Source organism: Saccostrea echinata, unplaced genomic scaffold (genome assembly GCF_033153115.1).
Source record: "Saccostrea echinata isolate AGI-Se365-2 ecotype Australia unplaced genomic scaffold, CSIRO_AGI_Sech_v1 ptg000009l, whole genome shotgun sequence".
Lineage (NCBI taxonomy): Eukaryota > Metazoa > Mollusca > Bivalvia > Ostreida > Ostreidae > Saccostrea > Saccostrea echinata.
Window position 1 is genome coordinate 13,381,020 of NW_026889758.1, and position 14,958 is coordinate 13,395,977.

Below are 14,958 nucleotides of genomic sequence, written 5' to 3' on the forward strand. Positions count from 1 at the left end.
ATTCCTGAATGCATAAAGTAATTTGTATGGTATAGCCACACATTGAGCCCTATTGTTGTGCCGCTACTCCATTACATCCCTGATGATTCTGTATTCGTTGAAGCTCTGAGAACATTGTTCTAAACTAATGTTGACATAATTGGGTTTCTTATATTACTAGCTGTCAAATTTCTTGACGTTTACAAGCTTTGGTACTATTCTTACAAAGATACGAACATGACTGTGTAATGAATTGTAGTCTGGGAATGCATCCCTCTTCTCCCTGTCTTTGGTAAGTCTTACATCATCATTCATGAATGCACAAAATAAAAATTCTGTCTCTATGAGATGAAGTCTCATACATTTTCTTTCTCTGACAGAATCTACAGGACAACATTCTTATTGGTGTATTTAAGGTCAACCTACTTCAAAATACTACATGTACATTGATTCGTGGAGTTTTGTAGTACAAATAATTTGTCACCATGTTTACAGAAATAAAAATATACCATACAGTACACATGCAGAAACATTTATATACTAAATTACATATAAAGATACAATAGTTCATGTACAAAGATGTTGTGAACTTTTAAAATCAAGAATGAAAGGCTTGTTGCTAAGATTAGACACAATCAATTAGCTAATTAGTGATGAGGAACGCCTAATTCTATTGATTAATCCAGCACCCTCGTACAACACTTTTCCGATCAGTCACAAGGAACATTTCATTTACTTAGGAGGATAAATCAGAATCATCTCAACTAAATCAAGTAAAATTGTAAGATATTTGCTTTAGCAGTTTGTGTAGCAGGCATTTCAGTTCAACCATCAGCAAAATACCTAAGGGCCGGTACACACCGTAAGGCTTGCCTTATCAGTCTAAACCCTTACATTTTTGCAGGGTGTATGGCTTTCATGTGCACACCCCAAGGCAAGATTATACACATTTCCATAAATTCCATGTTTTTTTCAGTCCAAAACAGTGCATTCAGTCATTAAAACAGAAGACAGTATTACTAGGGTGTTGTATTGCATTCACATTTCTGAACCAGAAGTCTCTGATGAGACTGTAGCTCTACTGGTTTTTACTTATGACAAAGAAAGAGAAAAGAAGCACTTGAAACTTTGCAACAGCAATAAATAGAATATAGACTCTTAGAATGTAGGAGGAGTAGCATTTTTGAAAAATTGTTTACAGACAGACAACGGACACCTTACTAAGCATAAGCTCTTCTGGTCTCTGACCAGTAGAGCTTAAAAAAAAAAAGGAAAAGGTTGAACAGAAGTGGATACATTATCTCATTCCAAAATACTTTGTGTTCATTTCAATCTACCCACTTGTAAGGTTTGATTAAAAACTGAGTGAGATCGACACTCGAGAAAATGGCTTTCATTGGCAAAGAAGAAAAGGTCAGCTTATTGAAGTCTTGTATTAAGAAATACAGCAGTGCTCTATTTGTAGGTCAGACTTGTAAGACTTAAAAAAACCCATATATTAAGGGTGTACAGGACAGGCTAGAACTTAAGTTCAATATGACAAGCCTTACTGTGTGTACCCACTCTAAGAGACCCGTGACCCACAACCTTCACCTAGCTACTCTATATCCAAATCAAGTACATGTATTAGAGGTAACAATTTTGCAAGACAATGCTTCCTAAAAACAACATTTTCACCATTCCTACTATATTATTACATGAGACATGTGATAATTTATTGGGATGATCTGATAATCATTTATGTATCAACATGACCTTAACTGTAGTTTAGAACATTCAAGAGCTAGCTTGTTGAAAACATATACAGGCTTTAAGGTAGGATCAAATGTAGAATTTCAGAGATTAGAATCATATAATCTGTGTATTGTATTTATCCCAGCAAGCATCCACAACACTTCAGAATTGGGGAGGGGGGGGGAAGCTAGTTATTGTTACATCAGTGTGCCTTTAACTATCATGTGTGAATAAGAATTCAAGGAAGTATATGAATTTGCTAAGAAACACTATTTATAAAGTTATCTCTTTCTTCCCCTATTATTGTGAACTCAGGACCATGCCCTCTCCTGTAAACCCAGTCTGGATATACCTGCACATCTTTCACTCCTCTTTCTGTTTTTTTAAGGTAGCTTGACATGTTACTAAATGGCATCATGCTTAACATGTTACTACATGGCATCATGCTTAACATGTTACTACATGGAATATCATCTTCCTTTTAGGATTCTAATTCTAAAACAAACTGAAGATGCAGACAGATTTTCAACAGATAAGCCAAATATTTCTGTCTAAAGCAGAAAAAAATGATAAGGAGAGCATGATGTTGTCAAAAAAAACATCTGTTCTGTTGGCAAGACTCACTGGGGACTGTTGGAAGGAATTTTTTTTGACAGGTCAGTCAAGATGACTAGTAAACTTGAAACATATTCAAAATGAAGGATCTGGAATACTAGCTCTTTGTTCTGACCAACAAAATCTTAATAAGTCAGACTGTCTGTCAGTCATCTAAAAATTTCGACAACTCTGAGAAAGCATCAATAAATGTCTGCCACTAGAGAATACCATCTCCAATCTTAACATGTTAACTGTAAAACATAAACCAGATTTAGAACAGAAGTCTGTATGTAATCTCATGCCTGCTACACTGTATGGCTTCTATCTTTGTTGACAATCTCACAATGGGGAAGTAGTCTAACCTTGTGAACTCTAAATATGTTCTCATACGATTCCCTTCACTGATACCCCAGTAACAAGACAAAAACACCAAGAAAAAAATCAAAAGAGTCATGAGATTTTACTCACTTAATATGAATTCCAACTGATATTCTCATATAAATCATAACTGCAACAAATTTTGAATTTTTGAGCACCCCCGCAATTTTGACTTGAAAACATACAGCAGCCTTTAAGTGTTAGTAAACTCTACAGCATGCTGTTTGCATTAATTTTTATGTCTATCACTCTATACCAATAACCACTGTATAAATACTGTAAGATTTTAGAACAACTAATGAGAAATACATGAAATTTTTTTCTGATGTGAACCACCAGACCCACAAGGTATCCTTTCACACTCTGACATGACATCAACTCTGTACAGTATAATACAATATTCATCACATAAAAATTAATTATAAATACAAAAGATATGGGAGAGAAGCACATGACACAACACAATGTATGGGTATATCAAACATTGTGGAGAAATTAAAGAAACCAAAAATGGGAACCACACATGAACAATTGAACCAGCTTACAGACCTTTAATTTCATTAATTATGGACAAATGTTTTGTCGGGTTAGACACATCAAAACCCTCTTTTTATCTTTGGTCCAGAAAGATTATAACAATACACATGTGAAATAATTATAAAAAAAAAATTATTTCAAGACATTGAGAGATCAATTTGAATTTTCTAATTTTACACAAGGTACCAATTAAGGTGCTTGTTTGACAGACCTACTTTTGAGATTAGAGGAGTAACTCTTGATCAAAACAATACAATTTGATGATGTTCATGAGCAAAACTGAATATGATTAAAATCTACATTTTTTTTTATATAATGCAGAGTGCCCCCTATTCATATCAGTATAATCTTCCAAAAACTAGGCTTTATAAGGAAATGAAAATCCTTCCCAATCACCATGGATAAAAAAAAAAGGTCATGTCGGAAGCTCTAAATATCTGTGAAACACACCCCTTTCCCACCCTCACACCCATTTATACAGGAATTCAGTCCTCCACTGATTATAACAGCTAGTTTCTGAGAGAGTAAAAATACCCATGGGTAGTAATGATCTTAGCATTCAAATTTATTATCAACCCTAGATTACAACATGTCACAACTGTTGTTTACATGTTCCCAAAGTATGAAGAAACTCATCTTTCAGTGACACATGTATACTATTGAAATTCTTACCTTTTTCTAAAAATCGATTGGAATTCTGAGCCTTTCCCACTTGAAAAATGAATAACATGGAAAATATCTTTAAAATAATATTCATTTCTTGTCTCATTCCTGTTCGAACTTCCATGGTCTTAAGTTGTATAGATACAGTCATCCAGAAATGTTATTTACGTCATCTGTAATAAAAAAAGGAAACATTTTCCACATGTGCTGTAATTAATACATTGTGGTAATTATTTTGTATAATTTAATATTCGTAAACACCTACTTCATGAAAACATACATAAAAACATTAAAAGGCAGAGTCAAATGTTTATATTGGTAATACAGAAACAAAACTAATAAGAACGAACATTCCAATATTATGTATACACAGTATCATAATATATAGCATTTTTTACATTAACACACACAATTAAAATCCTCTGACCTACATGAGCTTCAATTTCACCCACTCTTCTAATTAATTAGAAAAATCTTAACTCTTCCTGATCAATCAAAATTCCAAGTTCTTTCCCCGGAACTCATATGGAAACCTACATGACATTTGACGAAGTCATGCCCTATGAAACAAGTGCATATATATATAATTATATGTGTATATAGTACAGCTACTTCCTATTTCCGCGATATCACAGGTTCTCTCAAGCACAAACTTTGTTATACATGTAGCATGTATATCTACAGTACTTACCCCTATATTTCCAATCTAAAAACTCTCTTCATCTTAAAACATTATGCTTAGTAATTCTAGAGAGAACATTCTGTAACCACCACACATCAGACCATTTCTATTTTTCTGATAATTGGGGTTTTTACGAGTTGATGGTATCAACTCATGTTATGTGACTTGTAAGGGATTCCCCAATGTATCGAAACTAATCACTTTTTCATTTGAGTATTTTGCGTTCGGGTTCTTGTATAATATTGGTTTATTTACAGTTTTCATTATCTACAGAACAAGAATATGTTTCCTGATATGCTTTGAAGTGTTTATAAACATAAATATTTATTATCAATTTTATTGGAATTTGTGTCCATCCGCAAAAGAAAATAGTGTTAGGGACATGCGGTCAACAAAAGTGACATATCCTGCAAACAAAATTTTGATTTATATATCAATAAATGTTTTATATAATAAGAAGTATTTTGAAAACAATTTTTTAAAGAAAATTCACAAAATTGAACATTGTACAAACCAGGTTATTTTTAAAAGATTGACGTGCCGGTGGTATATAAATAAACTAATTCTTGCGCTGTTATGCTAGTGAACAGAGCAGGTTTCCCGCGCTAGTGATGAATCGTTCAACACAGAGAACACTGCCTATGATTGTAAACAAAGCGAGAAGTTTGCAGTAAAGGAGGTCACAGTAAACCAACTACTAATCTCAAAGAAATGAGATGTACCAGTAAAACAATTTTTAAATTAAAGTACTTATTTCTTGTGCAAGCAAAAAAAGATTTCAATTGCTTCAAGGGAAATTTTTTTCAGCAGCGGACAACTTTGTGCTCCAATTTCTTTTTCCCTGTTTAAAACCTTGTCTTCTACAATCTAGATCTGTTTCACAGCAAGCTTTAAATACAGTAATGGTCACTTAACACGTACGCCTGTGATTCTTATCTCATTAATTGTCGGCACAACACTGGAAAGTGTTTTCTTTAATATGTCCAGCTGTGTTTTGCTATCAGATGCTGGCCATGTTATAGAGTGAATTAATAGTACTGAAGGCAATAAATAAAAAGAAAAACAAAACAAAACAAAAAAAAATTAAGTGGGTGTTAATGATCAATTAAATGTGAAATGCATATTTATAAATGTGAAAAGATCAAGAAATCAAATTAATTCAACAGTAGATAGATCATGTAAATAGTCAATATCATGCCATTGTGATAAATTTAAAGTCTTCAGTTGAAAAGCTGAAAGAATTGAAATTTTTTAACGTGCATACTTGTATCAGTGAAAGTCAAGTAGTTGAATTTCAAGAAGGCTAAACCGAGAGAAATGATATATAAAATGTGCATATCAATTAAAGTCAAGTAGTTATATTTCAAGAGTGACTAAACCAAACGAAATGACATATAAAATGACCATTTCGGTTAAATGTAAAGAAGTTCAATTTCAAGAGTATAGCGTAATCAAGAGAATTAAAATATTTATTGTGCATATCAATGATCATAAAAGACAGAGGGTTGAATTTCAATAGTAACTAAATCAAGAAAATTGAATTATGTAATATACATATAAATGAGTGGCTAAATCAAGAGAATTGAAATATCAAATATGCATGTAAATTTTGAAAGACAAGGAGTTGAATTTCAATAGTAACTAAATCAAGAAAATTGAATTATGTAATATACATATAAATGAAAGTAAAAGATATGAATTTTAAGACTGGCTTAATCACGAGAATTGGAACATATTGATGTGCATTAAAAATGTTAAATTGTTTGTCAATTTAAGAAAGCAATAAAAATATTCAATGAGCATGTTGATGAAATAATTCAATTTGCGCTATTTGTAAATAATAATTCCCTACTTGTAATACTATTGTAGGTTTGGCCTATTAGTTTGAGATATGTGTTTAAAACTTTTTCTTGTTTTTTTTGTTTTTTTTTTTTTTTTTGTTTGTTTGTTTGTTTTTTTTTTTTTGTCTACTTAGTTGTTTTAATTCTGAAATATGATTTTACAAGAGTTGTGCCATTTGTCTTTATTTGAAATTTCAAGTCACTTGATATATGATATTTCTGTCAAATGATATCGAGTGCCAAAAACTGTTCTCGGTAGTTTTAATGATGATAGTCTGTGCTCTGTGACCATTTCGATGGTGGTATCCTTTAATATTTTGTAAAAATACAAATTATTTAAATGCAAGCTACATTGTCATTTTACGGAAAATCCAAAAACTAACTTAGTATTATTTGTTTTGTATGTTTAAAGGTTCGATTTGTGATAAATTATTATACATTCCAGTAGATATTAAAAAAAATATATACATGTTAAAAATTAGGGATGGCAATCGATTACAGAATTGCTAACCGGTTAACCGCAAGAAGTTCCGACCGATTAACCGGTTAATCGTATCAAAATTCACGTTTTCTTGACAATTGCTTTTCAAGTATAGCTCTGTCCATATACACAAATAGACCCAAATAAGACGATAGAAGTTAAAACATTCCATAAGTCTTGATTCTGGATCAGAAAAATACGGTACATATTTTTTATTTCAATTTCAGTCGACAATAAAAATTGAGAAAACCATGGAAAAAAAAACCCTAAAAAATCTTTGATAATTTTCCAGAGCAGATGTCATAAAAGTTCTTTCTGCATTTTTACTATGATAACCAAAACTACATGCGAACTCTATATAGCCCTTAATTTACAATGTTTGTTTAAAAATTACAAGTAAATTGGATGGAAAACTGAAAACGACAAACACACCAATTCACACTGCTCAATGATTCAATTATTGTCATTAAAGAATTACAGGACAGTCGGGGTAACGACATAGTGTTTTCACAGTACTTAATTAACACTACGTAAACTGACCAATTACTCAACGGTCTCAATCTGGAGATTCATAATTACATGTACGTCCAAATTATATCCTTTAAATCCTAAATGATCATCCTTTGTGCAGAGATTTCTTTTATTAAAATAAATTTTTTAAAAATGTGTTCAATTTAACAAATATTTTATTTTTTCCGATTAACCGATTACAGATTTTCTAATCGATTGCCATCGTTCCGACCGAGTAATCGGTTAACCGGTTACAAATTGCAATCCCTATTAAAAATACATGATGGAAAAGATATAAATAAAATGATATAATTTTATTTCTCAAAGAAAACAACGCTTCGTGATCGGGAGGTCGTGAGTTCGAATCTCGGCCGCGACTGACCTAAGTTGATAAAAAATGCGTAGCAACTGTTCCTTCGCCATGCGCTCGGCACTTTGAAGTGAAAGTTGTAGTCCTTCGGATGAGACCTTAAAAACCGAGGCCCTGTGTCAAGGTGGGCGTTGGCACGATAAAGATCCCTCACTACTCAATGGCCCCGAGTGCCGAGTAAAGGTCAACATTTGAAACCCTTCACCAGTATATGGTGACGTCTCTATATGAGTGAAAAATTCTCTAATGGGACGTAAAACAACATACAATCAGTCAATCAATCAAAGAAAACAAAGAGAAAGGATTTTAAAGTGATAGTTTTCATCAATGCACATAATATCACATAATCCATATATGGACTAGAGACCTCAACTCATTTAAACATTATATAATCAATACCATCAACTCGTAGTAGTACTTTCAGTACTTTGATTAGCAAGATAGTGCTGAAATACACATTGTAAAGTTCAGCAATAAATAGATCAGTGCCTGGTTCTCACAGCTCATAAACCTGTTTATTCTGCTTTCTAAAATATTAACATGGAAGGTATTAATGTTAAAAAAAATGGCAGATTAAAGATTTTAGTCTGATTTGAAGAATTTAGGGGTGCTTTTAAGGTACTTTGGAATTTATAAGTATACACATGTACAGACTGAGGCTGGGGCACAAATTTAGGTCAATGTAATATTCTGTATATCTGTACAGACACTCTCAAGTCAACATTGCAATAGTGCTCATTTTTTAATATGATACCTCTGTCTTGATCTTGCGCCTTTAGTAATGCAGACCATAAAAAAGAAAATCAATAAATGAATGCATACATAATGTGTGTCAAATGGACCATAGAGAAGGAAGATTTGCTCATGTTATTGCATATTTATTTATATTTAATCTATGGTTGTACCTTTAAAACAACTTCAAATATACCAAAGAATCCTGGTAAATCTACATATTTACAGGTGACACTTAACTCTATTCATTTCTTTTCACTAACTCACTTGTAAACGGGAAACCGCTTAATTGACATCATTTTAAATTTCATCAAATCACAAGTTGCAGTATTGCATGTCAATATTTACAGGAGTGGCTCTGATATTATTTAGTTTGCAGACTGTCATGTAAGTGTAACAGACCCCTCCTATGTCTGTGTGGATAAGACACTGCATTTTGTTAATTTTCATAGTGAAAACATGAATCATATCAGTGTTCAAGACTGGAATACTTCTAAACCTTTTGTTGACAATATTTTGTGGTAAAAAAAATGGAAATGATTTTTCAGCTAACAAAACTTCAGCAGCTTCAAGATAAAGGAACATCTTAGACCAAAAAAGTACAATACGAAACTTCTTATTGAGTTCACAATTGGATTCCATTTGCTGCAATCAAGTTCTTCACTTTCTAAATAATACCCACATTCATAATTTAATTCAATTACATTTCCACTACTTTAACATGAACTTAAATTGATTTCAAGAAGTCTTGTGTTTGCTACAAATTACTGTATCCAACATGAAGCTGACAGAAAATCTTGAACAAGGCACTATCCACAGTGTGTTTTTTAGGCTAGAGTTTTTTTATTTTCTGTTTAACGGGAAGCGCCGACCCAATTTTTTCAAAATACCGAAAAAAAATAAAAGAGGTCCATCTCACTTTTATTTTTAAAATACCCGCCGACTGTGTCATTTATTGACGGTTTGAAATAAAATCGGGTTTGTTGTACACCATAATTTTAATAAATCATGTAAACGTTTGACATAGCTTACGTTAATCAAATTCTTGTACGAGCGTCTTGCTGATTATGATATCGTAACCAGTTTAAAGAACTAGTTTATCGCACTTTTCGCGGGTTCTATCAACAGATCAACAAGCAAAAATGCCATTTCGAGACATTTATAGATAAAAATGACGAGATAGTAATATTAAATCCATTGACGATAAAGAGAAAAAAGATTCTGAAATCGGAATGAAGGCATCAACAACCTATATACACTAGATGCACACTGAACCATCTTGTGTCTAAAGAGTTGGGGGTAAGTTTTTTGACGTCTTAATAAACTTTCTGTTAAAATTGTTCGATGGTTAACATTTTTTGTTTCTTTTAAAGATGTTTACATTGTATATTTAATTTGATCACATTACAAATTGAGGTAAAATTCGCGGTAAAATTTAGTTTTACAATGAATTATGTTTAACTACAAATGTATATCAGGGACATAAAATTACGATTATATTTTAGATACAAGTCCATGTCTGCTTGGTTGAATTAAATGAGGTCAGGATTCCAACAAAATTACGATTGGAAAAGAATATTTAAAACTAACAGTGACAAGTGACAGCTAATTGGAATTGCACACCTAATTGGAATTGCACACATTATCCTGTGGAAAGGTAGAGATAGAAAGAATTAAGTCAGCAAATTGTCCAATTTAATATTTTAAATGCAAATTGAACAAAGACCAAAATTATTATATTTATAATATAAGAAATGTGTTATTATCAAAAACTCTTAAAAAATGTTTTGTATCTTCATTTAGAAAAGAAAATAATCTCATGTAAATACTGTTTTTTATCTTCTACTTTCTAACTACTACATGTATTTGGTTATATTAATAAAGTATCTTAAAGGAACAATGCATTTTTTGTGCAGTTTGATTTCTTGGTGGAGACCCAACCATTTGTGAAGAGTTCAGAAGACTTCCAAGATGACTGCTGTTGTTCGTCAAATAATTTCAGCTGACAAATTTCCATTCTGAACCTCAAGAATGTGTTAGTCCTATACTAGGAATGCATTGTCAAGTTAGCTATCAACCCCATATCTTTCTCCAAACTTATGTTTAATCATAATATATGTAGCTTAAAACATTTTTTTATCATTACTTTTATAAATTTTATACAGTAGGAGATGACCAAACGAAGACATCTATAAATTTTTAAGCAGTGTGGATTTTTCTGTATCCAACATTATTGTTGCTATATAATAATTTAAACTGTAAATTTTATTGTTTTGCTTTCATACTAGAATTTACAAATGTAATTAACCACAGTAGGATGACACATACATATAGTAAGGAGTTGTATCTTTTTATCCATATTTGAAATCCAAATAAATGATAAACAAAATTTTATTGTGTTTTCTTTCATTTTTCAACATTCTATAAAAAAAAAAAAATTCATACCATTTTTGGGTTTTATTTTTTATATGGTCTCGACTCGACAAATTTTGAACTTTTTATTTTTATTTTATTTCGTCCCCTCGACCCGACTTTTTCTTAAAAATTCCCGTTAAACAGAAAATAAAAAAACTCTGGCCTTATCCCCTTGCCATTAGGCTAGGGGATGAAATAATGTGCATCACCACAAGACACACAAGATACACTCATCAAATATTGTTTAATTATCATAATCAGATTAGATTGGAATGAAGAAAATCATGTCAACTTAGTACAAAGATTTCAATGATTTTTCCATCCTATGTTTGAAAGTGCCTCTTCTAAGGTGTAGTAATTCATTAGAACAATATATATTTCTCAAATAGTTGTGTTAGAGTTTTACAAATGCCCATCTTTAGTTTTGTTAATTGTATTTTTTATGAATAATGAACAATGTTACAGCCTAATAAAACATCAAAACGCTAATCATTTCTTTTATTCTTAGGCTGAAAAACTGTCAATCTTAGTCAGACATGACACTCTGCAATTTGATGTTGAGATATAAGAAGTAGAATTAAAATATTATATTACACAATATTAAACTAATAATAAATTATAATAACTTAATACCAAATTAATTTTGAAAGTAATGGCTAGCTAAAACTGATAAGAATTATTTTAATTTGACAGTAATGCTATCAATTGCAATTTAGATTTCTCTGCTCAGTTCCAAAGAGATATAGAGATGCTCTACCAGAAATCTTCTTACACTAGACTTAACAATTAATCTCTAATTCGACATATGCTTTAAAAATGCTCCTTGAAACACCACTGTAAATTGATCCATCATACAAATGGAATTTCTCTTGCTATTGACACAAAAGAAGAACTAGATTTCTTACATATTGCTGTATGAATTAAACAACAAGAGGCCCATGGGCCAAAACACTCACCTGAGTAACTTTGGCTCTGCAGTTCTTCAACAGATTTTCCCCCTTGAAATACCTATTGTGGCCCCACCATAACCCAGGGGTCATGATTTGAACAATTTAGAATCTACACTACCTCAGAAAGCTTCCACATAAGTTTCAGCTTTTCTGGCCCAGTGGTTCTTGAGAAGAAGATTTTTAAAGATTTTTTTCTATACATTTTAATGTAAACCTTGGATTCCTTTTTGTGGCCCCACCCTACCCCCTGGGATCACAATTTGAACATTTTAGAATCTACACCATCCAAGGATGCTTCCACATAAGTTTCAGCTTTTCTGGCCCAGTGGTTCTTTAGAAGATTTTTAAAGATTTTTTCTCTATACATTTCAATGTAAAACTTAGATTCCCTATTGTGGCCCCATTCTACTTCCGGAGGTAATGATTTAAACAATTTAGAATCTACACTACCCCAGGATACTTTCACATAAGTTTCAGCTTTTCTGGCCCAGTGGCCCTTGAGAAGGAAGATTTTTTAAAAGAATTTTCCTATGTATTTCAATGTAAAGGATTCCTTATTGTGGTCCCACACTACCCCTGGGGGTCATGATTTTAATAATTTAGAATCTAAACTACCACAGGATGCTTCCAAGCCTTCCATATAAGTTTCAGCTTTTCTGGCCCAGTGGTTCTTGAGAAGAAGATTTTTTAATTCACCCCACCCTATTTTTGTCTTTTCTTGATTATCTCCCCTTGTAAGGGGGCTAGGCCCTTCATTTTAATAAATTAAAATCCCCTTCACCCAAGGATGCTTTGTGCAAACTTTGGTTAAAATTTGCCCTGTGGTTCTTTAGAAGAAGTTGAAAATGTGAAAAGTTTACAGATAAACAGATGGAGATGGATGGACGGATGGATGGACAGATAGATGGAGGCACGACGGACAATGGGTGATCAGAAAAGCTCACTTGAGCTTTCAGCTCAGGTGAGCTAATGAAAATGTGTATTTCTTGATTTAACAACTTTAAATAAGGTTACTGCAATAGCTTTACACCTAATTGAGATTGTTAACTTAAAAACATTTCTTTCAAATTTCACTTTAATTTAAAGGTCACCGTGATATGACACACCTTCTACCTTAGATGCAATTAGTGACCAATTCTGATGATTCTAGGTCTAACAGTTTTCCAGATATGAGTCAGACAGGATTTTGCCATATTTGGCCATATCCTCTTGAGATCAAAGCGACCTACTTTTAATGTGCGCCACACCTTCTACCTAGTAAGATGTACTAGCTGACAAAGTTTGATTCTTCTAGAGCTCATAGTTCTTAAGATATGAGCAAAAAAGCTAGCAGACGGACAGCTAGACAGATGGATGGACATGAACACCAAACCATAATACATTAAAAGTCAAAGACAGGTTTCACATATATGTGATATTAACTACATGTATGGTATTATGTCTTCCTTATACAAGAACACAGTAAAGATTTAATGCAAGCATATACTAAACCATAACCAAACTAACTGTGTATTGTTCGATAATCTCAAGGTTAAATGTCAAGATATCAACTAAGAAGATTGTACTGCTTATTATTTTGTCAAGATTTACGTGATATTAAAAGGTTATAACAGCTCTTCCAGTCCAGAGGAGGAGGACGACTTCACATGCAGCATTGAGAACACTGCTGATTTCTAAAGTCAAGGTCAAATGTCAAGGAAATGTCATCAACTTTGAAGGTTTACCATTATGAGAAGTTAGAATTGATCGTTATAAGTTTTTAAATAGAGATAAATACAAAAGCTTGACAAAATTTGGACAAAGATGTATGAAAGACAGATACACAGGTATTCCAAGGATTGTTTAACAATCGAAGAGGCATTGCTCAATAGCTATAAAACAAAAAATCTAAAATTCTGACTGAATCTGCAGCTGGTAAAGAGTATTACAGAACTGATCATATCTCTCTGCTATTACTAAACTTTTTATCTATAAATACAGAAATCTTTTTTCTCTTGGCTATTAAACTTTAAATCTACAAATGCAGAAATCATTTTTTGAAGAATTAATTAATTCCTGGAAAAACATAATTTCAAACAAGTGGAACTTAGTAAAACATCTCTTTGAAATTTCAACCTAAACATGCCCTTTGTTGAAATTCAAATCCTTAAGTTTTATTGGGCTATTTCCACTTTATGCAAACAGCTGTGCCAAACTGCAGGTGCATTTACTAAATGAAGTCCAGAATAGGTGATAATCTTGCTTTTATAGCAGTTACTACTTGTCACAAGAGTCCAGTTCTAAACTTTTCATGTCCTGGGGATGATGTATTTATTCGTTTTTGACAGTCAGTGGTGTTATTTGACTGCAACAAAAATAATGACCATCTAAATTTCCTTTTAAAGTGTTTCGTGTCATCTGTCAAAATTTGTAACTAGGTCAGAGTGAGCTTCAACCACTTGTGTCTTGTACAATCGTCTCTTGAACTGTGTCTTGTTTTAAACAAAATTGGACAAAGTTTCACCCTGTGTCTGAGAGGTTTAGGGTGGGACACATTAAAACTGAAGTGGAGGCATATAAAGTGATAATTAGCAGACACCAATAGAAAATATACTTTGTAAATTTTTTCCCAAGAGATCTGAAGAGCATTGCAGAGGAAAAATCAGTTCAATGCCATCAATAGTTCCTTCCAGAAATTCACTCTCACAGACTTCTGGCACTTTAATAAAATATCTTCTTCCATTTTGAACTCTCTGACCACCCATTTGAAAATAGATACAAATCCTTATTCTGCTTTTTATAAATAACGGAGACATGAATCTATTTGAAGAGCTAATTTAAAAAAAAATAGGATTGAGTATTTGTAAAAACAAGAAAAGAAAGTATTATTTTTGAGTATTCTGTTTTCATAAAGCTTTTTGTCCCTAATACAGACTCAAAAGATCCTCTGATCTCAAACTCTCAATTCTTATAGGAGAATTGAATTACTTTCATTAAGACAAGATTGACTAAGACTTTAATTAGTAATACTGAAGAATATACCATACAGTTAGATGTTACAAACGCAGTACCTAAGACCTTACCTCTTATGAGAACTTCATGGGAAACCT

The 14,958-nt window shown here is 32.3% G+C and overlaps 1 protein-coding gene and 1 long non-coding RNA gene across 4 annotated transcripts in view; one reads left to right on the plus strand and one right to left on the minus strand.

The window, feature by feature from the left end:
* The window catches only part of LOC133181807 (semaphorin-2A-like), a 71,926-nt gene that overhangs the window by 46,310 nt on the left and 10,658 nt on the right, over positions 1 to 14,958 (minus strand). For 2 of the 3 annotated variants that reach the window (XM_061316412.1, XM_061316415.1), the window contains exon 2: positions 3,898 to 4,061. In XM_061316412.1, the coding sequence (XP_061172396.1) occupies positions 3,898 to 4,039 (142 nt within the window). In that variant the 5' untranslated portion in view covers positions 4,040 to 4,061. Of the gene's footprint in view, positions 1 to 3,897; positions 4,062 to 4,579; positions 4,603 to 14,958 lie in introns of those variants that run through there. The other variant, XM_061316413.1, reaches the window with a different exon arrangement.
* On the plus strand, positions 9,337 to 10,616 carry LOC133183331 (uncharacterized). Its single transcript, XR_009720623.1, has 3 exons — positions 9,337 to 9,803; positions 10,010 to 10,161; positions 10,421 to 10,616. It is a non-coding gene; the product is annotated as an uncharacterized LOC133183331 (long non-coding RNA).